At 37.5% G+C, this 16545-nt stretch overlaps 1 protein-coding gene across 1 annotated transcript in view; it reads right to left on the minus strand.

Moving 5' to 3' along the window:
• Nucleotides 1-502: 502 nt before the first annotated feature.
• Nucleotides 503-16545, minus strand: part of cdk4 (cyclin-dependent kinase 4) — a 36653-nt gene continuing 20610 nt past the window's right edge. Inside the window, exons 6-8 of the mRNA XM_052101370.1 lie at nt 7394-7444; nt 7122-7257; nt 503-1260 (exon numbers count right to left, since the gene is read on the minus strand). Coding sequence (XP_051957330.1) covers nt 1186-1260; nt 7122-7257; nt 7394-7444 — 262 coding nt within the window. The 3' untranslated portion in view covers nt 503-1185. The remainder of the gene's footprint in view (nt 1261-7121; nt 7258-7393; nt 7445-16545) is intronic.

Raw genomic sequence — 16545 nt, forward strand, 5'->3', positions numbered from 1 at the left:
TTAGAAGAAAACCACTGAACCCAATAGGGGACATTTTGACCCCCTTTATGCATTTGTTTAGTTTTTCTTTGGGTCAGCCATTCTAAGGTTAAAAAAACAAAAACATTTTATATAATCATAAGATTGAAGTGGGCCTAACAACTTAATTCTTGGTATACCTCCATTACTAAGAAATAAATAAGGATGAAGTGGAGATAAATAATATAACAGATGAATACATGGATGAGTGGAAGAAAATATATTATATGGGGAGATCAATACCATAAGATTAAGAACCTAAATTTTGAACAGATGGGAATTGCTAATGATTTAATATTATGTGATGATTTTTTTCATTTGGACTTTTCGGTTTATTTAAATGGAAATGCAATTAGGAATTATACTGCCCTAGAAAATAAAAACAGAGTCATGACTGAAATCAGGTCTCTTAGACTTTGATATGTCCTGTGACAGAGTTTGAGTTTCAGAGAAAACAAAGTATGAGTGAAGGAAATTATTCGCAGTTAATACATTTATTAGGGGCTGCAACATAATACATTGGGTAAATTGAATTGTAAAGGCCCTTTTACATGATGACATGAAATACATACATTTTGGAACCTGTATATACATATACACTTGTGTACTTTTTTACCAGTACAAAACTACAGTGTCACAGCATTAGAATGTCTTTATCTCCATCATATAACTGCTAAATAATACTGACCCAAATAATATACTGTAAAGAAATAGAAAAATGACACTTAAAAGTTCAAGTTTAACATTGCAGGTGATAATGATGCTCAAATCCACCTCATGTAGAATACTCAAATGGCACTGAAACAACTAACTCAAGTCACCGATGTTATGGTTTGACAATGGTTTCTCTCTTAAAATGGAATACAGACAATTTATTAATGGCCAGCTAAGGCCTTCAGCCAAATAACAAATGACAATGCAACTGTGTGCACCTGCACAGTTAATTCAGGATGGATTACAGTTCAATGCAAGGCATGGCCAGTTTTTTTTATATAGCACATTTCATACACCATTCAAAGTGCTTTGCATAAAAAAGTATAAAGAAAATATATGATAAAAAGTTAATACAAAATAATTTTGTTTAGCCACCAACATCTACTCGGTTTACTAATTTTACCCATAACTTGTACTACACATAGATAACTAATATTTCTGCTGATGATTCAGTCATTCAGTAAAGAATGGATGCTCCAAAGCATTCAATGCAGAGATTCTTGTCAACTGGTTAAAGGTCAGCATTTCCTGTTAATAGAGAGAAAGATTAATAGCCAACAAAACTATACCTTCAAATCCTACACTGGTGAAATTGTAGCCATATGTAAAATAGTGTTGCATGTTATGTCTGTGCTGTAGTAGTTTCACAGTACCCAAATATATATACTGTATATATTTGAAGCCAAGAAGCAACATATAGTTTGTATTAAAAATGGTGCAAAAAACATTTACATGGCCAGTAAGAAATATTTATGGCAAAAATATATTTTTTATATAGTTAACAATGAAAAGCCAACAACAGCAATGATACAGCAGGTCTTCCTAATGTTCAGAGGTTCGCACAGGATAAGCGATGTCCGTGTACACCGATCAGCCAGATTAAAACCACCTGCCTAACATCATGTAGGTCCCCCTTGTGCCACCAAAACAGCTCTGACCTGTAAAGGCATGCACTCCACAAGACCTCTGAAGGTGTCCTGTGGTATCTGGCACCCATACGTTAGCAGCAGTTCCTTTAAATCCTGTAAGTTGCATTCCTCCATGGATCAGACTTGTTGGTCCAGTACATCCCATAGCTGCTCAAACGGATTGAGATCTGGGGAATATGGAGGCCAAATCAACACCTTGAACTCTTTTTCATGTTCCTCAAAACAATTCTGAACAATTTTTACAGTGTGGCAGGGTGCATTATCCTGCTGAAAGAGGCCACTGCCATCAGGGAATACGGTTGCCATGGAGTGTACGTGGTCTGCAACAATCTTTAGGTAAGTGGTACGTGTCAAAGTAACATCCACATGAATGCCCACGGTCTCCCAGCAGAACATTTGCCCAGAGCATCACACTGCCTCCACTGGCCTTCCTTCTTCCCATGGTGCATCTAGTTGCCATCTCTTCCCCAAGTAAACGACACATCCAGCCATCCACATGATCTAATAGAATAGGCGATTCATCAGAACAGGCCGCCTTCTTCCAATGTTCCACGGTCCAGTTCTGACACTCACATGCACATTGTAAGCGCTTTCATACACCACAAGCTGAGATGCACTGTGTGTTCTCACACCTTTCTATCATGGCCAGCATTAAAAAATGTTTAAGCAATTTGTGCTACAGTAGCTCTTCTGTTGGATCAGACCAGACAGGGTAGCCTTTGCTCCCCAAGTGCATCAATGAGCCTTAACCCTGTCGCCGGTTCACTGGTTGTCCTTCTTTGGACCACTTTTGGTAGGTACTAACCACTGCATACCAGGAACACCCCAAAAGACATGCCATTTTGAAGATGCTCTGACCCAGTCTTCTAGCAATCACAATGTGGCCCTTGTCAAAGTCGTTCAGATCTTTACACTTGCCCATTTTTCCTGCTTCCAACACATAAAATTCAAGAACTGACTCTTCACTTGCTGCCTAATATACCGTGCACCCGTAAAGTCTTCACAAAGCTTCACTTTTTCCACATTTTGTTATGTTACAGCCTTATTCCAAAATGGATTAAATTCATTATTTTCCTCAAAATTCTACAAACAATACCCCATAATGACAACATGAAAGGAGTTTGTTTGAAATCTTTGCAAATGTATTAAAAATAAAAATAAATAAAATCACATGCATGTTCTTAGCAGAACTGCTGTAGTTCAGCCACATTGGAGGGTTTTCAAGCATGAACTGCTTGTTTAAGGTCCTGCCACAGCTTCTCAATGGGGTTCAAGTCAGGACTTTGACTAGGCCACTACAAAACTTCGCTTCTCCTTCAGGATTTTCTGTTAGAGAGCAGGATTCATGTTTCATGTTTATGGCAATTAATTTGCCCTGACCCCAAAGAAGCAAAGCATCCCCACACCATCACACTTCCACCACCATGCTTGACATACAGTAGGTATGAAGTTCTTTTTGTGGAATTCTGTGTTTGGTTTAGGCCAGAAATAACGAAAACAGTTCCACTTTCGACTTATCAGTCCACAGAACATTCTAACTCAATCAATTAAGAATTATGGAGGCCACTGTGCTCTTGGTAACCTTCAATGCAGCAGACATTTTTTGTAGCCTTCCCCAGATCTGTGCTGATCTCTGCAGGCAGTTACTTCATCCTCATGATATGCTCTGATATGCGTTGTCAACCTTATATAGACAGTTGTGTGCCTTTCCAAACCATGTCCAATCAACCACAGGTAGACTCCAATCAAGGTATAACATCTAAAATATGATCAAGACAAATGGGATGCACCTGAGCTAAATTTCAAGTGTCATAGCAAAGAGTCTAAAGGGCCGTCAATCAATTCAAAAGTTTTTGAATTAATTACATATGCTGATTAATCGCAATTAAATCACAAATATCAAAATTGTAATAGAAAGCCCCCATATAAAAATCATTCAATATATAATGATTAAATACTTATAATTACATAAATTATAATATAATATATTGAATAAATATAATTCAGATAATTAAAATGCATAACATTATTGACTGACAAGAACAGCATTGATTAGGCAATTAAACACAAACAATCCATTTTGCAATTGAATCTGTCCAAGTTACACTTATTATAAGGGATTTAAAATGTATTTGCTACAGTCTTCATCAATCTGTCCAAGTACACATGACACAATGTGTAATGGAATATCTAAAGGAAAGACAAAAAGTCAAATACACCTTGCACATGGGTTGCCAACTTTCTTCCAGCCAAATATCTACGGGACATTTTTTTCACTTGATTAACAGACGATTCTAAAACGCCTTCAAATGTACCCTAATGTACGAATACAATGACCTGTCAAAAAAAAAAATTCTATCCATCCATATTTAATTTTCCAATTCCAAAACTTTTACATTTTTTATGTACTGTAAAAATTGAATTTGGTGTCCCATGCCACTGTCTTAGTACACTAAGCAAACATGCCTTATGAGTTTTTATTGTATTACCTTGGATTAAAGTGTTATTTGATAGAGTTTATCACAAGGAAATGGAACAACATCCTCCCTGATTTGTCTCCCTGGTTTTGTAATACAAAAAGCCACATAAGCTTTTATTTTTTTCTGATCGTTGTTTAACTTGTGCATTAAAAGTGTTAACAGTCATTTGGCTGAGTCTCTCTATTCTAGAACGAGTCTGATATATTTAATGTAATGTAATATTAATTACAGAATGGGCAGATTATTCAAAAACTGTAAAAGTTAAAAAAAAAAAGTATTTAAAAAAAAAGAATTACTGAAGTAGAAGTAAAATAATGTTAATAATTTCTTGAGTAAGAAAGTATCGAATTAAAAGAATACTAAAGTAGTAACTAGTTACTTCCGATCTGATTATTATTAACACCTTACGTGCATGGATCATGTTCCTATGGCATCCAATATACCCTCTGTTATAGCGACAGTTTAAAGATGAATATTATGTTATAATTTTTTCACCCTTGTGCTCTAAACCTATATGACTTGAACAAAATTAAGGAGAATTTTAGCCTCAGTCACATTTCAATTCCATTGGTTTCTATTTTTATTTTTAAATTAATGGTGACAGAGAGTGTCAGTCCTTTACATTCTGCCTAAAACCTTGTTTTGCGTTCCAGAGAAGACAAAGTCACAAAGGTTTGGAACACCGAGACTGAGTCTATATGATTCACAAAATATTATTTTATGGGTGAGCTATCACTTTAAAGATGCTTGACAGATTTGGTCGGGCCTGAAAATTCGAAGAAAAGTTTGGAAAAGTTCCTAGTAACAATTACAGTGAAAAATGTAAACAATGTCTAACAGGCTCATTTATATTAATTAGTATTATATTATACATTTGCACGCGTGTTTTATAAAACCTGGTGTATACTCAAGACAGCCGCTTGTTTGCAAGGTTGTGCACGGCAAAAATTACACCTTGCGAAGTTGCCGGAAGTGTGCATTGGCGCCGCAAGCCCTCATTTCGCACGTTGGTGCACACTTACATTTTTGTAACTAGCGGGAAAATTGTGTGTGTGTGTGTGTGTGTGCCACATTAAAAAAAAACAAATGACTTGAGGCAACATTGGTTATTGTTAAACATTTTCATATTCAATGCAAATTTACAAAAACAAACTAAAAAACAAACAATAAAAATAATAAAATTAATAAAAATGAGGGGTTCAAAAGACAAAGATCATTTATCCAAGTTAGATTAAAAAAAATCTGTAATGTTTAACATTGAAAACTGAATGTGACAATGTTTCAAATGCATACAAATACTAAAACGTTCTAAGCTGTTTGGGTGTGAGATGCTAAAATATCAGACAACTTCATCACTAGTTCAGCTCCAATTAAGGTGTACAAATACTGGACAAAGCCAAGCTACAAATCACATTAGCATTGTTCGTCTGACTTAAAAAAGAAAAAAAAAAAAGACTAACAATTTCAATCAGACTAAAGCTTTTACGTTAAAAAGACTATGTGTTGTGTCGTTTCAGTCAGATTGAAATCATACTTTTGAAGTGCATGTAAACTTACTACATGTGTAACTTGCAGTAGCTAAAATGAACACCTTTACAGTACAGATACACTTACAGGGATTTCACAAAGTTCATTTCAGTGGAAAAAAGGGAATTATTGTCCAAAGGCAATTTAAAACATGCTTTAAAAGTCTTTTTTCCTCAAAAAGGGCAGATTGTGATGGCTGTCCACACTAATTTTATTTGAGAAAAAGGTGATCAAAACTTAAACAGGCGGACTATTTTTACAAAAAAATTTAAATATATAAAAATCACAGAGATGTCCATTTGTAAGAGAGAAACATAGAATTTGTGTTTATGTAAATTAAGACAACATGATTTATTAAAAATGTGTTATTGATAGTAGGTCATAGAGGTCACTTGCACAGCATTGTTTCTGGTTAGTCTGATATGTGGCTTATTAATGTTTATGTACAGCACTTTAGTCAGCACTTGCTGTTTTTAAATGTGCTTTAGAAATAAACGATTGATTAATCACTTTTGTGTTAAATATATTTATGCAGATATAGCTAATTGTGTCCTATATCTGATTGGAAGTATGCAAAATATTGCACTGCAGTTTCATGAAGGAATCTCATTTAGTTCTATACATTAATCTGAAATGCATAAATTACAATTAACAAGACTCTGACTTTGTTCGCCCACTAAAAAACCCTGGCCGCTGTCTGTGATAGAATTTTTATGTTATAATTTTGTTTTTGCAGAAATAACTCAGTTTTGGCTTGAATAAAGCCCTTCTGTGAAAATGAAGACTCGAGGGTTAAAGCAGACCTCATTGCGATGATAACTGCATAAATAATATTATAATATTCAATCTTATGATAATAGTACAGCTGTCAAAATTATTGCGTTAACCCATGCATTAATTAATATGATTAATGCATTATTTTTTTAACCACTGTTAACACATTCATTTATAAATGAATCCCAGACAAGATGTTTAACTAACGAACACCAGAGTGCTTTGGCCAGGCCAGTGGGATCTCTTAAAATTATTACATCCATAAAGTGTGGACAAACCATCCCAGATGTGTTTGACTTAATTTTTTATGCTGAACACAGAGTTAAAGAAAAATATCTCCGCTCTGTTGGTCCATTCAATGCCAGTGAACTTTGAAGCACAAAAAAGCACATAAGGGCAGCATAAAATTAATCCATACAACTCCAGCGGTTAAATCAATTTTTTAGAAGCGATATGATGGGTCAGAAACAGATCAATACTGAAGTCCTTTTTTACTCTAAAAGTCAACATTCACATTCTTTGTGTCTCAGAAAACATAATGCGATTAACATCAATTAAATTATTGATTTAATTGACTGACGGCTCTGAATAATAGCCATGAAATTCAACCCTATTTGTATTGGGATGTGGCTAGCGCCACACCATATTATATAATTAAGGTATACAAGGTTAAATGTACCAGTAAGAGCTCTGCCCCCTTCTTACTGATCGATGGAACATAGTCTGTGATTGGCTGAGGGTTTTGTGGGCTGAAGCTCTGACGAAACACAGTAGCATCAGTAGGCCACTCCTCTTCAGACGGCAGGCCAATCACACTGTGGAAAGTCAATGAACACTTTTAATATGCTTTAAACAAGTAAAACTAAACTTTCAGCTTTAAAAAAGGTATAGCTTAACCTCTTGAATAACACCGCAAGATTCATTCATGAGCATTTGTATAAATATACATACGCAAAAATCTTCCCCAGCTGATCCATCTCTGATTCTCCACAGAAGAGTGGCCTGAAACAAAAGACAGTTAATATCAGCAAAATATCAGAGTTCTATCTGATATACAAAACCAGCTGCCATCAAAAGCTTGTTCTGTTAACTCACTCATCTGCCAGCAGAACAGGTAGGCAGAGTAAGCAGGGGAATATAGCAGAAGGCAGGAGACAAAGTGATGGTAAAATAAGCAGAGTTTATTGAATAATCTTAGTTGCGTCTTTCTCAATGCTCAGTCTGCCCAGCACAAGATCAACAAGTGTTATTATACCAAGCAGACAATGGAAAATTACTGCTTTACAAAATTGTCCCATGATGAACTCTTTATCTCTAAATTTTGAAGACAATAAAGCACACAACATAAGATTAAACAGAAATAAGATTAAACAGAAATAATAATTGCATAGCAAGAGAAAGATATAAAAAGACTAGTATTAAGTAAAATTTTATACATAAAATTAATATAAAGAATATGAGTAAGAATATAAAAGAAAATAATGAATAATGAAATAATTAAAGAAACAAATGAAGTACAACACAGATTTATGTTTGCTCTCTTGAAGCCACGCACACACACCAACGTTGCTTTTAAACTCAAATTAATCATTAGAACCTTCAAAAAGAAAATTAGTTTCACTCACAGATCAAACTATATTAATAGTGTGTGAAATCCACACACACACACACACACACACACACACACACACACACACACACACACACACACACACACACACACGTCGCATTAAACAAATATTTTCCATCATTGACAGGGTTTTTTTTTAGCAGTGACTGAAAAATCAGAAGGCTGTTCGCCATTATAACGGATTACATGGAGGGTGATCTATTCTAACTCGTAACTGTAATTCCCGCCATGGTGGTGAGTGCGCATATTAATTAGCTATTATCTAGTATTGTCTCGTCTTTGATCTCAGTGCATGACGTCTTTGTCCTGTGTAGCTTTAGTCACAGCTACATACAATTGTAAATATGTCATGGCAGCTGAGTGTGAAAGGTTTCTTCAAACAGCCAAATATTTGTGACGTTGTTGATAAAAGATTTGAAAAAAAGAGGGGCTGATGCAGATGTGGTGGAGGATGAAGGACAAACAACAGACAACGTTTATCAGTCACCGGCAGTTAATGTTGCATGGCAAGCAAGTGCAGCAAGGAGGTCAGGAGGGAGTACCCAGTGGGAGCAGGAGTTCACGTGGTTGAAAAAGTAAAAAAAAAAAGTTCTGCGACATCTGCATAAAAGCTAACATGAGTAACGGATTTGTCCGAGGGTGCACGATGCAGAAATTGATGTGCAGATCTTTTCAGTTTTGCGCACAGATTACATTGCGGAGGTCACCAAATCTATCGGAAAAACATCCCCTTTGGAGCATGTGTGCCTCTTCGCTGACCTCGACACCGTACTCAATGCATCTCGCTATCCGGGTCCTGACAAAGCATTGAAAAGCTATGGGCTCACAGAGGGGTGCGGCTGCGCCACTGATGCAGGAGGAGCACATGCTGTGGGATTTCCTCCCGGTGAAGCAAGTGCTTGCATGATCGGGAAATCCCACGTTCAGAGAGTCCTGCAAACTTTTGATAGCTTCCCTGGAAGAAATGTTTCCCGACTTCAAAACTTAGGCTGAAGCAGCGCTGGTAATTCCAGTCTCCAGTGTGGCAGCAGAGCGCAGGTTCAGCCTCCAGAACCAAATTAAAACTGCCACGAGAAGTTGTCTGTCCGAGGCAAAGACGCAAAATCTAATGACAATTATCTCAGCATCAGTCTCCCTTGAATAATTTGATTGCACCCGTCGATGCGGACCAGGAGAAAGATTGGAGTTGTCGATTGAGTTTTGTTCAGTTAATTTTTTGTGTGGTGTTCATAATGCCACTTTATTAGGTACACCTGTACATCTACTTGTTCATGAGATAATCTAATCAGCCAATTGGGTGGCAGCAGTGTAATGTATAAAATCAAGCAGATATGGGTACGGAGCTTCAGTTAATGTTCACATCAACCATCAGAATGGGGAAAAATGTGATCTCAGTGATTTAGACCATGGCATGATTGTTGGTGCCAGACAGGCTGGTTTGAGTATTTCTGTATTTCCTGGATCTCCTTCCATGCACATCAGCCTCTAGAGTTTACTCAGTATGGTGGCAAAAAAACAAAAACAAATTCAGTGAGCAGCAGCTCTGCGGACGGAAATGCCTTGTTCAAGAGAGAGGTCAACAGAGAATGGCCAGACTGGTTTGAGCTGACAGAAAAGATATGGTAATTCAGATAAGCACTCTGTATAATTGTAGTCATCAGAATAGCATCTCAGAATGCACAACGCATCGGCCCTTGAGGCGGATGGGCTACAACAGCAGAAGACCACATTGGCTTCCACTTCCATCAGCCAAGAACAAAGTTGAAGGCTGCAGTGGGCACAGGCTCACCAAAGCTGGACAGTTGAAGATTGGAAAAACTTAGCCTGGTCTAATGAATCTCGATTTCTGACGAGGCACATAGATAGAATTTGGCACTAACAGCATAAATCCATGGACCCAGTCCAGGCAATTGGGGGTGGTTTTATAATGTTCTTGTCACACTTTGTGCCCTTTAATCCCAATCCATCATCGCATGAATGCCAAAGCCTATTTGAATATCGTTGCTGACCATGCTTCATGACCATAATTTACCGGTCTTCCAATGGCTACTTCCAACATGATAATGCACCATGTCACAAAGCAAATGTAGTCTCAAACTGGCTTCAGGAACATAAAAGACACTGTTGTTCAGTGGCCTTCCCAGGATTTATAGTGTCGAAGGCAGTACTAAGATCTAAAAGCTCTAGAAGAGAAATGCAGCCACGATCAGATGATAAGAGCAAGTAATTTGTAACTCTGATAAGTGCATTCTCTATTCTGTGATGGGGCCTAAATCCTGACTGAAATTTTCCACATATACCATTACACTGTTACAATGAACATAGTTGGAGGACTCTACATTTTCTAGTATTTTCAACATAAATGGGATATTTGACATCAGTATATATAATAGGGCTGAAACGATTAATACTAATAATTGTCAACAAATTTTTGTAAACACTGTTGAAATTTAACTGTTTATAACTCTTTCAAGATGTACAGGCTCACGTTTTAAATGGTCAGTGCTTTGTATTTTAGATAATTAAAATAGCAACAGATCCAGTGAAACAAATGGAGGTTGAGTGAGTGTTTTTACATTTTTACATGCAATTCAAAATGTGCCATTATACAACGTAAGAGTGAACTAAAAGACTAAAAATAACACATTTGTACTTTTCTTTTACTTGGAATGTCAATGTTCAGGACAAAGGCAAAATGGTTACGGTCTCTTTAATAGGGTTTTATCGCACGATACAACATTGAAGGCACCATTGTGCCATTTGTTTCATTGAGTTAAATCTTTGGAGAGCTGTAATGTCTCATTGTTCTCATATCGTGTCATGCGGTTGCATCTGTATTCATTTACTTCAAGTATTCTGTTATTTTGTGACAAAAAATAATTTTGCTATTATCATTCTGCACTGCTAGGGAAGAGGATTTCAGAGATTAATTGATTGAGATTGTGATACTGCAGTCGGTATTATAGTTGTGATGATTTACCTGAGGCACGTTCATCCATTAAGCTATTATAGGCCGTAAGGTGAAGACGCTTTAGGTTTAATCCCGTTCCCATATATGGGGCACTAAATTCTTTTCATTCTAATAAAAAGATCTATTGTTTTTGGGCGAGAAAATAAAAGTTCTCCATGTGTAACCCTGCACTTTACTTTTTATTACGGTTTAAATTCGGCAATAGTTCTTTCCTCGCGTAATCATATTTGATCACCAGTGATGAGGCTTCGCGGAACAATCGTCCCGCTAGATCAATAAGGTGGCCGCTTTTTTGGGACGACAGGTAAACATTAGTCCAAGATGTCTGCGCCCTTGTTGTCAATATAGAGTAGTGAAGAAGAGGAAATTACGGCCAGACCTCCTTCGAAAGTCCATAAAAAGTATTTTAAACAATGCTACATGCATCTCACGTCCATAAAGAAAGAAGAAACAAAGGATTTTACACGCACACGGAGGGATACATCCAGAAACTGCGTCAAACAGTGGCTTGGTTTGCAAGGTGAGAATCAGAGAATAGCTGAACATACAAACATTGTCTAGAAATCGAGTTTGACAATGTTCCCGAAGACGCTGGGTTTCACTCCACTTGCTACAGGCGTTTCATTGACAAAAAGCGCTTGGATGCGGCCGAGAAACGGGCCACACAGCGTCCTGAAGCTCAAGATCAAGACCAGTCTGTGCCATCGGGTAGTAATGTCAGTATCGCTACAGTTGAATAATGTCTGACAAAGAAACTTAGGTCCAGGACCGGCCTGCCAGTAGCTTGTGCTGGTCCTGTGCTCCCTGCCTTGTGCATAATTTGTAAGAAAACGGACAAGTACATTACTGTGGGAGGCAAATGCCAGAAGGACCATCTTTCACAGGCAGAAACGTTGTCAGCAGGTAGGTAAAAACAACATACACACACACACACGCAGCACACACACACACACACACACGTTTGAACTTTTATTCCCTTATGCTAGGTACCATGGCTAACTTTCAATTACAATTACATAATTTATGTAATGTTTATTTTACAGTCAGAGACAGATTTGCATTGTTTTGCATACAGCTACAGCCAGAACACTCTATTAACACAGTTTTTTATTAGTTTAATTAGTTTTTATTTATTTATTTACAGGCCAGTTGCTGAAAGCTGCTGAGATGAAGGAAGACACTAGCATTCTTGTGAATATTCGAGACAAAAACTGTGTGTCTCCGGAGGTGAGATACCACAAGTCCTGTTATACACCAGGTTCTTGACAAAGTCTAGTTATACACCAGGTTCTTGACAAAGTCTAGTTCATCAGTTACTGGGACCTCAGAAGAACTGTGAGTTATTAATATTTTATATTATTAAATAATAATTCCCTCACATTTTTCACATTTCAAAAGTAAAGCATTGACCATCTACACTCACCTAAAGGATTATTAGGAACACCTGTTCAATTTCTCATTAATGCAATTATCTAATCAACCAATCACATGGCAGTTGCTTCAATGCATTTAGGGGTGTGGTCCTGGTCAAGACAATCTCCTGAACTCCAAACTGAATGTCAGAATGGGAAAGAAAGGTGATTTAAGCAATTTTGAGCGTGGCATGGTTGTTGGTGCCAGACGGGCCGGTCTGAGTATTTCACAATCTGCTCAGAAACAACCATTTCTAGGGTTTACAAAGAATGGTGTGAAAAGGGAAAAACATCCAGTATGCGGCAGTCCTGTGGGCGAAAATGCCTTGTTGATGCTAGAGGTCAGAGGAGAATGGGCCGACTGATTCAAGCTGATAGAAGAGCAACTTTGCCTGAAATAACCACTCGTTACAACCGAGGTATACAGCAAAGCATTTGTGAAGCCACAACACGCACAACCTTGGGGCGGATGGGCTACAACAGCAGAAGACCCCACCGGGTACCACTCATCTCCACTAAAACAGGAAAGAGAGGCTACAATTTGCAAGAGCTCACCAAAATTGTACAGTTGAAGACTGGAAAAATGTTGCCTGGTCTGATGAGTCTCGATTTCTGTTGAGAGATTCAGATGGTAGAGCCAGAATTTGGCGTAAACAAAATGAGAACATGGATCCATCATGCCTTGTTACCACTGTGCAGGCTGGTGGTGGTGGTGTAATGGTGTGGGGGATGTTTTCTTGGCACACTTTAGGCCCCTTAGTGCCAATTGGGCATTGTTTAAATGCCAACATTTCTAAAGAATGCTTTCAGCACCTTGTTGAATCAATGCCATGTAGAATTAAGGCAGTTCTGAAGGCGAAAGGGGGTCAAACACAGTATTAGTATGGTGTTCCTAATAATCCTTTAGGTGAGTGTATATTGTTGATTTGTCTGTAAACACAGTCTTGACTGCACAACTATTGCACCAGTAATTCAAAATGATTTTTCTTTTGTGATTTGTTAAGGTAGAAGATACTAGAAATAATTTTCTTGCTGAATAATAATTAAAAAAAAAAAAAAAAAATCTCAAATCACTTTGTCAGGTTTCGATTTGATACTATTTATACTACTACATTTAAAATTGAAGCCATTGTGCAATAGTTATGGCACATAAAGTAATACATTTTTTCTGTTTTTAATGCGTTTTCTTTTCAGAAATGAGCCAACCTTCGATGCCAGCTATAAGATCTTCTTTGAGAGGATCATCCGCCATAGAATAATTGTAAACCAAGAGGTGTTGACAATGACTCCGCTAAGAAGGATCTTTTTAAATCTGGTGAAAAAACATGAAGATCTTGATGCTTCAAACTACAAGTAATTTGAATACCACAAGTGTCTTTGGCATCTTTGGAAAGAACGTTTATGCAACATTCTTTTTCTAACAAAAATGGAATTCATAATAATCATAATCATATTTTATAACATGTAGAATCTGTTAACAGTGTATTTTAACTTAAAAACAAATTCAGTGTGAATATATCTTTATTTATACCATTGTGATCATCTTTCACTCTGTCTTTTTGATTCAGGCAGGATAAATTGAAGAGGAGGTTGGCCTGTGATTTCCCCCAGCTGGTGTTTCACTCCCCCAAGAAGCGCAACATAAGTGAGATGGTTTTCGTTGAGACATAGTCTGCAGATAAGCTGATAGACGGGCTACCTCATCCATCAGGTACAGAAACAACAGAGTCAACTGAGGTAAAATAGCCAAAGTGACTGTGAAAACAGGGCTAGTGCAAAAGCTGGTCCACAAAGACCAACTTCAATGGCCTCCATCAATACTGCAGAGGACACAAGGACATTTTACAGTGCAGCATTAATATTAAAGATGCTTCTGTGTGACACTCCCGGTATGAAATGCCCGTGGCCACCCACATCATATGACTTAAATGTGAGCGAGGCAAAATCTGTCATGCCAATTGAACTGTACAATCTGATTTCCTGGATTATTGGTGCAACTGAGGAACCAACACTGGCCCACTATGTTGATATTCCAGATGATTTGAACCTAAAAGTGATATCTATCTGTCAAGACATTGTGTATCTTGCATCTAAGGGCCAGAGGCAGACCCCTAAATCATTGCGTCTTGGTCTAACGGTTCGCCATTTAACAGGTTCATCACAAATTGTGTCACTTCTAAATAGACTAAGACATTGTGCATCATGGGACACAGTTGTCAGTCTAGACACTAGCCTTGCCCAACTTCAACTAGTAGAGGGCAGAGACAAAATACCAAAGGGATTCTCTAAGAAGGTTCCTACAGTACTTGTGTGGGACAATATTGACTTTGGGGAGGAGACACTGTCAGGTCGTGGAACTACCCACCACACAAATGGGATTATGCTGCAAAGTTCTGTAGTTGAACCTGTGTCAACAACAAACAGACAACCTCTACAGAAGGGAGTTTCCCCCTAGCATCCCTGTAGAACAGTACCATCAGTCTAAATGACAAGGACCACAGAACTTGTTTCTTCAGGAAAGTGTTCCATTACAGGCGGACATATACAAATTGAACATGGTGTCTGCTGTACAAACTGAACTGGCATATGTTTTTGTAAAGTCCATAGATGCTGAAAGATGCACAATACCAAGCTGGACAGGTTTCCATACATTCTCTGAAAGGTATAATGTGTGCCCCTTCACCCGTTGGTGGCACAAATGGATGGCACCTCGAGGATGGTGAGTTAACAGTGACCTGGATGACTAGAAATCCTGCAACTGAAAGTGTGTTGCAGGCAGTCCACTGCAGTTGCAAGCATAGCAAATGTGAGACTGGAAGATGTTCCTGTATGTCTGCAAGACTGTCTTGTACTGATTTATGTCGGTGCCAAAATTGTGCAAATGTTTCACAGGAAACAGAAGAAAGACCTACATGGGATGATGGCTCTGATAGGGATGATTCCGATGAGTAAATATGCGCTGTGTTATAATTTAAGGTGATTTTGAGCTGTAAAGAATCTGTTGTAGAATTGTAATTTTTTTTTGGCAGCATTCAAAAATAAGGGGACAGTGTAGCATTTCGAGTCATTTCAGCCAACTTGGGCCAAAGTGTGCTTATATTTGTATTTTTCTGTGATTACACAGTACCTACTGAAATTTGTTATGTATAAAACATCACAGTTTTGCTAAATTTATAATGTTTATGTTTAATTTTGCTTAGTGCCAATCCGTGAAGTTGAAGCATATTTTCTACAAATGTGCCATATTTCATGGTCTACATTCACACTTGAGTATATAATGCACCAAAACCTGTCTCAAGTGTTTAGGTACATGTATAAATGTCATTTTGAGAGAGATTTTGTGTTGCTAAAATGTATATAAATAAAGTTACAAACAAAACCAGCAGCATAAGATTTTCGTTTTTTCCAATTCAAAATTATATACATTTATGGATTGTGACAAAAAACTGCAGAGTATTTTTCAGAGAACTTTTAACATAAAGTCGATAATGGTTTTGTCTATGCAAAAATTCATTTAAAAAGTAGTGCCCAGGTGTGGGAACGAAAATCATTTTCTAGCCACTTTTTCCTAGTTCACCTTATGGCCTATTAGTAGCCTATCTGTTGTCGATGGACCTTCTGTGATCCTTCCTGCGTTTTCAAGTGAAGCAGCACAACATCAGCAAAAACAGTTTAGTCTCTCACAGGCTACTCTCTCATTTGTTTGGGTTTGAGATGATAAAATACAGACTGCGTGAATGGTGTAAAATCGCTTGAATGTTCAAACTGTCAAGCCTTAAACACATACAATTGACAAACCTTTGTGAAAACACTAGCAAAAGTGATCTCGTCAGAAACAACCCTGATATTACATCAGTATCGGAAGTATTGATACTTTAGTATCGATCCACCCATCCCTACTTTCTTCAGACATATGTTCCATGTTTGTGTGATAAGATTTCGCAGAGTTTCGCTTCATTTTTGTGATGTGTTTCAGAAAGATGCTTGCAGAGAGAGAGACGGCTGAAAGTGCACCCTGTTATTTTCTTTATTTTACAAAAGCACAAGGTTTTGCTGTTATTGTGAGTGAACACAAATAAAAGTAGACCCT

Source organism: Xyrauchen texanus, chromosome 32 (assembly GCF_025860055.1).
Source record: "Xyrauchen texanus isolate HMW12.3.18 chromosome 32, RBS_HiC_50CHRs, whole genome shotgun sequence".
Classification (NCBI taxonomy): domain Eukaryota; kingdom Metazoa; phylum Chordata; class Actinopteri; order Cypriniformes; family Catostomidae; genus Xyrauchen; species Xyrauchen texanus.